Raw genomic sequence first — 12,450 nt, 5'->3', positions numbered from 1 at the left:
ATGTGAAGCGGGGCGTTGCCGAAAAACAGCAAGCATGCTCAGCAAAACATTCCCTGGATAAATAAAGGTTTGAAAACTGATGCCAGCTCAAATTAGAACGAGAGCACAGGAGAAAGCACAAATTGTCAAGCTACCATCTGAATTGCATTGGCCTGTTTTTTTTTTCCAGTGATTCCAATGTAATACCTCCAGCTGAAGACCATCCAGCTGTCAGACAAGCTAAATAAACCTTTGTTTTTTCGGGGTCCTAACTACACCACACCATGCCACTTAGCTTCCAGTGTTGTCTGTGAAACACGGCCACCTAGACACCAGACAGCTGTAAACACTCGTTATCATCACATCCTCCCTATCGTACCAACGCTTATCGCCCAAGTCATAACAAAAAGCTCCTATCTAGACGCGCGGTAAACACGCCGTCGAAGCCGATCTGCAGGTTCCTTGCTGGTAAATGAGCCTTCAACACTGCGGACTTCTCATGAATTTGGGCCTCGTTGCACCTCCCCGCAGGAAATCGCTCCACTGCGTTGGGACTGTGCGTGCGTTGGCCTACTGTTAGTCTTGGCCATGCCTGCCGAAAAATACCAAGCACACACCTTATGACAGAATTGGGTGTCACAAACTCCTGGGTAAATAATCAACATTGTGCACCTTTTGTTGGCATATCAACGGCATCTGGCTCGCCGAGCCTCCGGGACGGGGCTCAGACTAGCTTGATGATCTGGTTCGAAACAGCTGTCTGCAAGTGCAGCCACCCCCAACACCACCGAGCCGCTTCTCTCTCAAACGTAGGCTCTATGTTTAGTCAGTTTAGAGGGCGTCTTGCCTGGTTGGGATCCTGTCAATAGCAGGCGGTTCTCCAGGTGACGCCTACTCAACCCCCATTTCCTCTGGCCAAAACCGCGTCCCTGCTGCTTTCATCTCTCTGTCTCCGATGCCATGAAGACGTGACTTGGCCCATTCTGCAAAAATTCCTCCCTTCACTGTTTTCAAAAGCGTGCATTGTGTTTTACTACAGGTGCTTAAAGATTTTTTTTTTTTTTCTCCTGCTCTCTTGTCGTGGCTCTGTATTTATTTCTCACCCCCCCCCCCCCCTCTCTCTCTCTCTCTCTCTTTCTCTCTCGCCGCCTGTCCTTATCCAATAAAATGTCACCACACAAGATGAACAAGAGCAAGAGGCTCAGTGTATATCAGACTTCCTATCAAGCACTTTGTTTTGAGCAGGGCACCAAAATACTACTCATCACATAGGCTGCTGTGCTCTGGGTCACGCTCAACCCGCTCCTATCAGTTGTTTCCATTCCTGTGAACTGCAGTAAACATTTACATCATAGTCTGGGAGCTGTGATGGCTTCACCGGCTCAGTGGGTTGAGCAAAGCACTGACACTGCCAGGGTTAGAGGTTCAAATCCCACTGGAGTCACCCAAACTAAAACAGCACTGTAAGACCTCCAGTAAATGGCATATTTGGTGTTAAATGGCCATTTTCCAAAATTATGCGGTTCATTATAAACTTTATATGGATAGTCCAATGTTGGGACTCAACTATCAGGTGACAAAACGTAAATGTTCAACAAAGTGACACTTGCCTATTTGCTTAATCTTTACAGACTATGTAACCCTAACCCTATTAACCCTAACCCAGATAATGAATATCCAAAGACTGCTTTTCACACTATTGTATCACTTGAAACTCAGTAGACTTTTCAGTGACACATTATAGTCAGTAGGCTAAGTATCAGCAGGACTATCAAAATAAAGTGTGACCAATTATACTGTACAGCCTGGCTCATAACTTGTTTATGGCTTGAGACCCAAAAGCCTATCTGCGGTACGTCCACACATGATTACTTTAATAATACGTCTAAATGAGCCTGGGCGAGATATTGAGATTCTTACTCGGGAGCCACCGCTGAACGGTTTACTTGATACCAGATGTAATAATATCAGGCCAAAGTCCTAACAACCATTTTCAGGCTATGACAGCTGGTGTAACCACTACATTTCAGAGAAAGCAATCCGCGGTCTTACACTGCCAAAATCTATTAGACCATTGCTAATGTGTTGACATGTGAGGCTTTGTTGACAAAAGCCCTTTATGGTTCTTGACTTTAAGACACTGCTGCGGCCCGTTAGTTTGGGTTACATGTACAGTGTGCAGGCCGCTTCATGCAAAATAATGATTCCTTATTGCAGTGGAATTTGACTGTGGAGGGAAAATACTAAACTAGAGACAGTCCCAGTGTGTTGCTAGCCCTAAATCTAAATGTAGGTACATTTATACATTCCCACAATACACAACATTTGATATACTGTAAACTTGAATTTATACAGCTACATCTGATTTTTGGTCAGATATGAGTGATTCATGTCATGTAAATCTATAAACATGTTGCTGAAGGCAGATTTTTGAGCATGAGTGAGTGGGTAAAAATGTCAAAATAGTTACACATTTTACATTTACATTATGGCTATTTAGCTGAAGATTTTACCCAGAGTGATTTAAAATGAGTGTATCAGCAGCATAAACTTAAAATAATTGATGACATTAGAAAGCAACCACAAGTAAGCAATGGTTTTGTTTTCAAATCTACTCTGGCTCAGGATAAGAATAATGTTCGGCGTAATGTTTTGCAAATAAATGTAGTTTAGTTAAAAGTTTAATTGAATTTGTTAAATTGAATGAATGTGAAGACTAAGTCTCCAACAGACTCAGACAACTGAATTAGACAGCAGCGCAGCAGCTCCTCTAATTCAGATGAGGTAAACCTGCTGAGTGGAGGCTTTCAACTTCCAATCCTTTTCCAATAGGAAAAGGATTTCCTTTTCCAATTCAGTCATTCTTTGGTGAGGGGAGCCAATCAGGAGCAAGTCCAGCTGTGATGCGTTTCCGGGCTCAAGCTGCCTAAAAAAAAGGTGGATTTTTGAAACAATGTCTTCATTAAACATCTTTGATCATATACGTATATAAATAGAAGAAAAGTTGACTTCCTATAAAAGGGGCACTTTAACAAAATATTCATATGTCCCTAAGGCATGTATGTATGTATGTATGTATGTATGACAGAGATATGTTAGGAGGGAAATACTGTTTTACTGCTATATGTCTTCACATTTTGGATGTAATGATTTTATCAAAATGGCTGTTATTTTATGCAGAACAGTCAGCTTTTGTACCTGGAAAAACCAAAAGCAGTGAGCCGCTTCCTGCTGCCTGGAGTGAAGACTGAAGGACTCACTCTGCAGCCTGACAATATGACAGAGACTCCAGAGCTAACCTGACCTGCTGACATGACATGCTTTCATGGTTCTCCCTCTCTGTCTCTGACACACACACACACACACACACACGCACACACACACACACACACACACACGCATGCGCACACACTTACACACATGCATTTTTGCATACAAGCGTACATGCATAGACAAAAAGCAAGCATGCACATGCTCACGCACACACAAAAGCAAAATCAGTGTATCTGTGCTCACACACATACATATACACTCATGGATGTACATCTACATGCACACACACACACACTAAATCTGAGGATTTAGAGCAAAAAGGGGGGTAAGTGATATTTTCCTAATTTTATTGCAGGGCAAAACCAAAACTTTTAATGATTGTTATTCACAACATAACATAGGAGCTATTTATATTATTTACAGAGATTAAGATTCAGAAAACTGATATTCTATAAAAAGCTATTAAGTGCAGTTACACCCTTTTTGCACCAAACTTAATCTAGAGTCTTGGACACTTGAGACTTTTGGATTTTCCCCTTTAATTCAATTTTGTTTATGATTACAAATGTGCTCTTTTGACCATCAGATAGAGCTCAACAAGAGCTTTCCAATGATATTTAATACTAATTTTCAGCCAAAATGTCATCTATGCCCCATTCGCATCAAACCCTCAGATTATCCTATAAACCCTGGTGCAAATTGTAAAGCTACAAAAGAGAATGGTTATGCAATATTAACATACTGGGTGATTCAGAAGTAGGTCATAATAATAATGAAGAACAAAGCTGTAAAATTTTTGTTATTTTCAACTTGGAAACTATTTAACAATACAGTGAGTATTAATAATCCATATAAAAATGCATACGGGCCGTATTATGATAGGATGCAGCTGGGGAATAAATAATGAAATGACTAAGTATCAATAAAAGCAATTTCTTCTCCTCCCACATCTAAGGAGACCCACAGAAGGATACCAAGCAAACGTGTTGAGTAAGTTCACCTGCACCAGCAGCAGCGTATCAGCTATGAGAGCGGATCCTCAGACGTGTCCCGGCAGTTTGTGACACATTAAAACCTTCTTGAGCTTTCAGGCATGCATGAAGACGAGTCATTCCTTCTGGGTAATACTGGTAGCTCTGTGACTCAACGCCTGCTTGATAGGGGCCAGTTACCTTCACAGTGTCATGCGACTATTAAGCTTTGGAAAATGTTTCACTATTAAGCAACTTAGCTGCCGTTTTACATTTAGACTTCAGACAGACACTCGTATCCAGAGTGAATTACAATGAGTGCAGCTGTAGAATAAGTTTAAATTCATAGGTTCCCCCCATTATAATCAACCAATAATAAGGAGTGCAAGGGTCAAAGAGACAGCAACCTGACAAGAGAGGCTGTACTGTACAAAAGAGAAGTGCTGGGTAAAGAAATAAGAGCCTGGGTGAAAAGGTAGGAACGTTTTTTCATCTACAAAGATAATAATATAGTTTATGTTGAAGTAGAAAGGCCAGCAGCCCGCAGGAAGGTGTAATGAGTAGGTAGACCTTCCTTCAACTGGAAGGTCTTGGTTCAAGCTTGACAGCAAGCACCCGCCCTGCTGAAGTGCCTTTGAGCAAAACACTGAATCCCCACCAGCTCCAGGGTGTTGGTCTGTAGCTGAGCCTGACCTCTGACCTCCCTGTGGAGGGGTGCAAGAGAAAAGAGTGTCACAGGATTTAATAATATGCTGCTTAGAATTACAAGAAATAAGGGCCAGTTTGATTGACATAACCTACAGCAGGGACTGTTTAAACAGCCACTCTGAAAAACTGACAGGGCCAGTTGACACAGTGTCTATTTTCATGATGAACATTTTGACAATGTTTGCTGTCATTGCTATTCTTTGCTAATGAAATGAAAACAGTGTATTTTAGCTAATGGTATGGGATGAAGAAAGTAAAAAAAAAAAACCACTATAAAATAAATGCAGGTTAGTATCTGCCGCTGCACCAAATTTGATCATTTGAATAGTGTGATCTGCCTGTACAGGAAATATGCTGTATCTTCATGAATTAAACAAACAAATCCCAAAATGAATAAACAAATAATCTATTTTTATACAGTCAATTAAAGTTGGGTTAGGCTTTTTCTCAAAACAAACGTGCCATGCATTAAGCATGTAGTTTGGACAATTTTATAGCAGGTTAATTTCTTCCTTTATAACTGAGTTTGCCACAGCTCTCCATTTTATTATCAATATTATTAAGAACCACAGAAGACTCTCACAGACTGCACGCGCCCCCAGGGCTGGACTTTTAATATCACTGGCCAAAGGCCTATTTCATTTAGCCCAAACAACACATTTAGCAGTGGACATTAGGGAGAATGTCCTAATCTCAATTTTAAAAGCTTTGACTTTTATGTGAAGAACTCATTAAAGTGCCTGGATGAAAAAGACACTGGCAGATGTTTAAATACCCTGTAGCTTTTAGTAAATTCATACTGCAGGCTTGCATTGAATGAAAGCCAGTGATGGAAGTCCATATAACCCATGGCTGGTTTTCTATCACAGGCTAGCCTCTGCTGGAGGTTGACAGTTATTTTAAACCTTTTACAGCAGCTCCATCCAGTGTTCATCCGTTAAAACAGTTCAAGGTTTTCAGTTTAATTCGCCCCGCCCAGTCTCGAATTCAACTGGCCCAATGTATCTTTCGCCCCAACGTTTTCTGCTGTCTCATTGGCTCGCTGATGTGTCCGTCACACCAGTTGACGGAAGTGTAGCCACCCACGACAAAGATGGAGGACGACATCCCAGATTTGAGCAGACCACAAATGTACTTGTTTGGTGAGCTCGCCTATTCTACCAAGCTAAAATATGTAGTTGCACAATCAGTTATATCGCCATGTTGTCATACAGAGATGACCATTTTCGACATTTTAGCTAACAGAGAGATAAATACCTGGCTAACCCGCCTGCTCCCACTCGCGCCAATTCAGCCCTTTTGTTAGCTAGCCGAGCAAGGGAGCCACATTTAGCAGGATTAAACCCTCCTATCTGTAACCAGGGTTTGCATTTGTTTGTATACTACAAAGTAAATGCGCACATAACGTTAATTTGCTGCACGTATCGTTTTCATCCTAGGTTGTACTCTCAAATCGGACAAAAAGGAGTTTAAAGTTGACGTAGAGGACGATGATACGGAGCAACAGCTGTCACTCAAAGCAGTAAGCAAAATACTCCTATTGCACATAGCGGTAGTGAACTGCGATGCAAGCACAGCATGTAGCTACAGCAGAATACAAGGAGTGCAACTCTCAAGCATGTTTCAAAATTAAGTTCCAAGTGGGTGAAATGAAACTGTTACTTGAAGTTTGATTTTGTTTATAAAGTAACTGCCTCAATAACACAATAACATGGACTACTTTTGGCAAAATTGTCTGTATATCTCCAGTGCCAGTGTACTTTGAACTGTCTTTTGTGTTTTATTCCTGTTCTTGGAGGACAATTATCTATCTATCTATCTGTCTATCTATCATTAAGAGGGTGGTAGACCCAGTTAATTTGACCTTTCCATTTTTGGCTTAAGGTTTGTCATTTTCCAGTCAAGTGAAGTCAAATTTCTTTATATACCCCCACATCACACAGCCTGTCTCAAAGGACTTTACAGAGAATGAGCCTACCTAGATCTAACTGAAATCAATCCGCAATCAATCACACACAAGGAAGGAATATAACACAAGGAAGGAAACAAAATAAAGACACAACAAGCAAATTAGCATATTGTAAAGAAATAACAGATCTACCTAGAAACCTTGGGAAGGCCAGTTCATAGACTGATCCCCCACCAGGACAGTCAGACAAAACAATCCAGGTGTATTTCATTACCACATGCAGAAGAGTTTTTGCAGTGGCCTGATGCACTACTCATGGTGAATTCACCTGCTGTATCTATTTGTAACTAGACAAAGAGACAGATATCAGGGACAGTAACAGCCTGATCATGACAAGATGTGGAAATGTTGTTTTTAAGAATGAGCTGTGTCTGTGTTCAGGTGTGTTTGGGTGCGGAGGCTGAGGATAAGTTCCACATGGTGGAAATCGAGGGCCTCACCTACGATGGGAAGACGACCAAAGTGCCACTGGTTGTCTTGAAGCCGTCCGTCCTGCCATCTGTGAGTCTGAACACTGTCAATCTCAGCATTTTAACGAGCATAGTAATCTGATTATTGATCTTACTCTGATTATGAGAGCCATTTTTTGTGTCTGCTGTGCGCTTTTGTGTTTCCTGCACGCTTAATCACTCATACCAAAACCTGGGTGAACTCGATAGAGCTGTGATGTAAAACACATTGTTCACTCCAGTGTTTTTACTTAAATTTTGAGAAAGTCAAAAGGTAAATAACTGAAACGAATTGGTCTGTGAGAGATTAAATGTGCGGAAAAGCAGCAATTGGATTAAACTCTTCATATGTGTAGCAGATGTTCCTGTTTTCATGGAATCTTGCTTATAGACCGTGTCCAAGTTCAGTAATTCCCCTTCATATTGATATTCTGGTATTTCTGTCATTCCTATGTAACTGTCCCATGTAGAGGGTGGGATACACTCAACCAAATTGGTATATAATTACATTTCAATTATATAATATTACGCTATTAGAATAGATCATAAAAAACAATATTTTTAATGATCCCTTTTCTTGGTTAACAATAAAATAATTAAATTGCTTTGTTAAAGGGTTAGGGTTAGCTTGAACTTTGTTTTCAAGCTATGGGATGTCTTGTTGTAAAGATCAGATATTTGCATGTTATTGTAATAAGTGCATTCTCAGCATAATGTTTCTGCATTTAGACATTGACATTTTAGTCTTTAAAGTCGAGATGAAACGGCATTTCGAGAGTGTCTAACTTCCGTATCGTGACGTATTTCCGAGTGAAACAGGAAAGACAGGCGGGACATAACGTTGGGAGGAATTTGATTTGAACGTTGAAAAGTGGGCGTGTCATAACGCCCGAAGACACACCGAAGTACCATGCTGTTGCTAGCTAGCTAACTAATGAATCTTAGCTCTGTGCGCTAAAAGTTGAAGATTGATGGGTGGATGTCATGATATTATTGGTTGAAATTAGTTACGGGCATGCTTACGTAAGCACACGGCATATTTTGTTTTACAGGAAGAAAACATGATTGAATTTTGATATAAGAATACAATGAAATTGATTTTTGGTATTTTTTTTGGCATATATTGTTAAATAGGTGCACAGTATGACCGGGGATGTGATCTAAAAGGGTTAAAAAGGCATTTTTCATTTCATCTCGTCTTTAACCTCATGCCCCTATCCAGAACTACTTAGAATGAGCACATCAGTAGAATAAACTTTTAATTGATAGATTACCAGCAACCAGTAGTGAGGAATACGAGCACAGCGCCCTGTCAATGAATGCAAAAAAAAAAAAGTGTGTTAGATAATGTTTTTGCTTATTTCAGGGCTGTGACATTCTCCTCTTGTTTTTTGTCTAGATGAGTCTAGGTGGATTTGAGATCACCCCTCCAGTCACCTTCCGTCTCCAGTCTGGCTCTGGACCAGTACACATTAGTGGACAGCATTTTGTTAGTGAGTAGACATGTTACTGCCACTACTACTGTTGCTGATACTACTGTTACTACATGTACCTCACAGAACACGACTTAAAGGATGCTGTAACCCATGGTCACTTTGTAGGTGTGAAGGATTCAGACGATGAAGAAGAGGAGAACAACTCGTCGCCTGTGAAGAGGCCTGCAAGCCTGATGATGGGGAAGAAGCCTGCATTGGTATTTACCTTCATCATTTCTTTGAATTAATTTACCTACAGTGTAATGCAAAGAGAAAACATGCTATCACAAAAAAGTCTATATTAAAAGATAAACAATTAACCAATAATTTAGCTCCTCAAATGTCAATATCAGTATTGGATCCTAAAAAAATCCATTATCATTCAGCCCCTATGTAATACTGTAATACTCTTCATAGTGTGTCTGGCATTGTTTGAATACATAATGATGATGTATTTTATCTTGCAGAAAAAACTAAAGATGGACTCAGATGATGATGATGACGACGATGAAGAAGACAGTGATGAAGATGATGATGAGTAAGCTTTGTATTTATACTGAATTAATTCCTTCCCATGTCTGTGATCTGGTCTGACTTTTTGGAATAGTACACAACTGAGAGTGCCAGGTCATAAAAAAAATAAAATAAAAAGATATATATATATATATAATAAATATTATGTTGTATATATTCCTACATCCTGATGGGAAGTTTGACCAGTAACACATTTCTCTACCTAAAATCTTAGTCAAATTAAAGCTCTGTCAGTCAATCTGAGGATACATTTTATGCTTTGGTTTTTGGTGGTGGGTTTTCCCTTAAGTACCCCTAAGATTCTGGTTGTGCCTTAAAAACAAGTGAAGTGTACGTCATGCAGAGTAAATCAATGTGTAGATTTTTGTTACAGTTCGTCACAGTCATACACCTGGTTCAACTATTCCTGGACTACGCCAATAAACTTGGTTGATTTATGAATTTGAGTTGGGTTTGCCAGAAACTGGGCTTTGACAAAATCCTACAAAGTATATAAGGAATCAGTTTATTCACCAAGCAAAGTATTTCTACAGGACTTGGTTCAACAGCTGGTAGTAACAGAGTGGGACAGCAGGGCCTACATGCCGTGATAGGAATGCTTACATTTGCTTTTTTATTCAACATTTTTCCATGAATTATTTAAGACTTCCCAACTGTAACACATTGCGTTTTATTCCCCCCCCCTATTTCATTTGTAGTGACGATGACGATGATGAAAGTGATGAAGATGATGTGAAGATTCAGAAGAATTCCGTAAAACAACCCAAAAAAGTAAGCTTGGTTTGGTTATGTTTTTTGTTCATTCTGTAAAAGATAAGATTGGATGAAAGTGAAACCTTAATGATCCCCATGGGCAAATTTGGCACAGCGGTGCAGCTATAGTTATAGCATACTGTGTAAAAAAAAATAAAAATAAGTATGAACATAAAAGAAAAGATAGATTGAGGTTAATAAACACATGCAGCTGACAATTTCAACACATGCAGTGTGTAACATTGAGAGGGATATGGGAAACTGAAAAAAGCAGATATGTCCAGGGTGGCCGCGGGTCCTTAAAAAGTCTTAAAATGTCTTAAATAGACATTTACTAATAAAAGGCCTTGAAAAGTATTAAGTTGTCTTAAATTCAGATTGGATGGGTCTTAAATATTTTTTAGTGACGTCGTCACCGCGAGAATTTCCGGTATGCGCGCAATGCCAGATTTTTTGGATGCAGAGACAACGATAAAACATTTTCAACCAATCAAACTAAAGTTCTACAAAGGATGGGGTGGGAGAATTTGGTAGTTCACTGATTCACTGCAGTGATGGCGTGTTGCTTGCTGAGGAACTGATTACAGAAGTCCAGAGGAACCGGGCGCTATTTGACAAAGACCATCGCCTCTAAAAATGTTGAACAGAAACGTGACAAACCGGTCGGGAGCGGAAGAGCTTGGGATTAGCGGTAAGGCTGTTTACTGACTTGGAAGTTAGTTAACTCGATAACTTCTGCTACCATGATGCTAAGAAAATGGCATTATGTCTTGGCCAACCTGACCGCAAATGCACTATTATCCTATGTTCCTATGATCCACAGTAGATGTGGTGTGCAGAGTCACCTACTGGTAAAGAAATTAACAGCTTCACTTGGTGGCCATTAGTACCATTAGCTCTCATATAAACAAAACACAATAATGTCAATCTACTGCAATATGCACATATATATATGTATATAAAGTACATTATAGCAGTGGTTCTCTAGGTGGGGTCCAGGGACCACCAGGGGTCCTTGAGGGGATTCCAGGGGGTCCCCAGCAAAATTCATAAATTAAGTTAACGCAATTAGAGAATGTAGAAGAAGGACTATTTTGATCATAGTTTCACTGTTATCTCTCTACCTACAATACAGATAGTCATGGAATTCTGGACAAAATCGTATCTAACAATAAAAATATTCTCAGATTTGGGTCCGAGAGAAAAAATCCTATCAAATGGGGGTCCATGGCTCTATTGTGTACTAAATTAGGGGTCCTTGATATGAAAAAGGTTGAGAATCACTGCATTATAGGATATATATATCTAAGTTGATAGACATACATAAGTTGATACATATAGAAGAAAGAAGAAAACAGGGTTTGGGTGAGAGCCGGTGTGTCAGTAGGGTTATCAAATGGACATTTCCCATTGCCGATATTATGATGGGCCCACAACACCTCCAACCACCCCCCACCCCCCACCCCCCAAACCTCCAAACCTGCTGTAATATAACTGACCTCTGACTTAAATGACCTGATCTGTCCACCCTGACATTAAATCTGAAAATTAAATGGAAAGTGCAACATGCCAACCGAGGGCCACACTCACACCGGGCATATTTGGAGACTTTTATTCAAACTCTGTTATTCCGTGAGAACCATGTCACTCAAAGGTGCCACTTAGACGCCTCAACATGAGAGAACTGTGGTGTGGTTTGTTGAGTGAGAATGCTGTCTGAACTAACTACAGGAAATGACCCCAAAATGCAAGGTTTCATGGGTAGGAGACTGATGTTGACACCTGATAGCCAGCAGTTACTCATGCTTGGAAAGTCTAGCATTACAAACTGCACTCTGGACTGATGCTCCTATTCAGCTATTTCTCCTTGTGTTCTATCTAACCGGTATAAACACCAGAGAAGGTAAATTATGGAAAAGTGCAGACAAATCCATCATGCTTAGTTAAAGTTACTGGGACTGGAATCAGATTTGCTTTGTTTTTTCTTTTGTCCTTTTTGAGGTGAGATGTTTTTTAAAGCCCCTTAGAGTTGTTCTCTTACCTGCACAAATTAGCAATTATCATATCTTCTTGCTGTGTTCTTTAATCACCTTCTGTGCAAACTAATGTTTTGGTAGGGAACCAAACTTCAATTTGTAACTTGTTTGCAGCGTTTCCAATCCCCTTCATTGTCCACCAGGTGTCAGGGCAGCCAAGGCCTCGTCCTCAGATATTCGCTGTGAAAGTTAGTTCTCTGTGCTTCTAGAGTTTTCCCATGCCGTGTCAGATGTAATTGGTCCCCGATCCTTTTATGTCTACTTTTTTTTTTTAAACTCACACAGATTGTATGATATAAGTGG

The 12,450-nt window shown here is 40.1% G+C and overlaps 1 protein-coding gene across 2 annotated transcripts in view; it reads left to right on the top strand.

Moving 5' to 3' along the window:
• The first annotated feature begins 6,002 nt into the window (after positions 1–6,002).
• The window catches only part of npm1b (nucleophosmin 1b), a 210,671-nt gene continuing 204,223 nt past the window's right edge, over positions 6,003–12,450 (top strand). For both annotated transcript variants that reach the window (XR_011785250.2, XM_071916210.2), the window contains exons 1-7: positions 6,003–6,073; positions 6,371–6,453; positions 7,282–7,401; positions 8,749–8,842; positions 8,951–9,042; positions 9,292–9,362; positions 10,057–10,129. Coding sequence is in view for 1 of the 2 variants with exons in the window: in XM_071916210.2 (XP_071772311.2) it covers positions 6,025–6,073; positions 6,371–6,453; positions 7,282–7,401; positions 8,749–8,842; positions 8,951–9,042; positions 9,292–9,362; positions 10,057–10,129 (582 nt within the window). In the remaining variant the exon portion in view is untranslated. The remainder of the gene's footprint in view (positions 6,074–6,370; positions 6,454–7,281; positions 7,402–8,748; positions 8,843–8,950; positions 9,043–9,291; positions 9,363–10,056; positions 10,130–12,450) is intronic.

The sequence above is a fragment of the Centroberyx gerrardi genome, chromosome 16, assembly GCF_048128805.1.
Source record: "Centroberyx gerrardi isolate f3 chromosome 16, fCenGer3.hap1.cur.20231027, whole genome shotgun sequence".
NCBI classification, from domain to species: domain Eukaryota; kingdom Metazoa; phylum Chordata; class Actinopteri; order Beryciformes; family Berycidae; genus Centroberyx; species Centroberyx gerrardi.
Note: the sequence above shows the minus strand (reverse complement) of the source record. Positions and strands in the feature narration are given on the sequence as shown.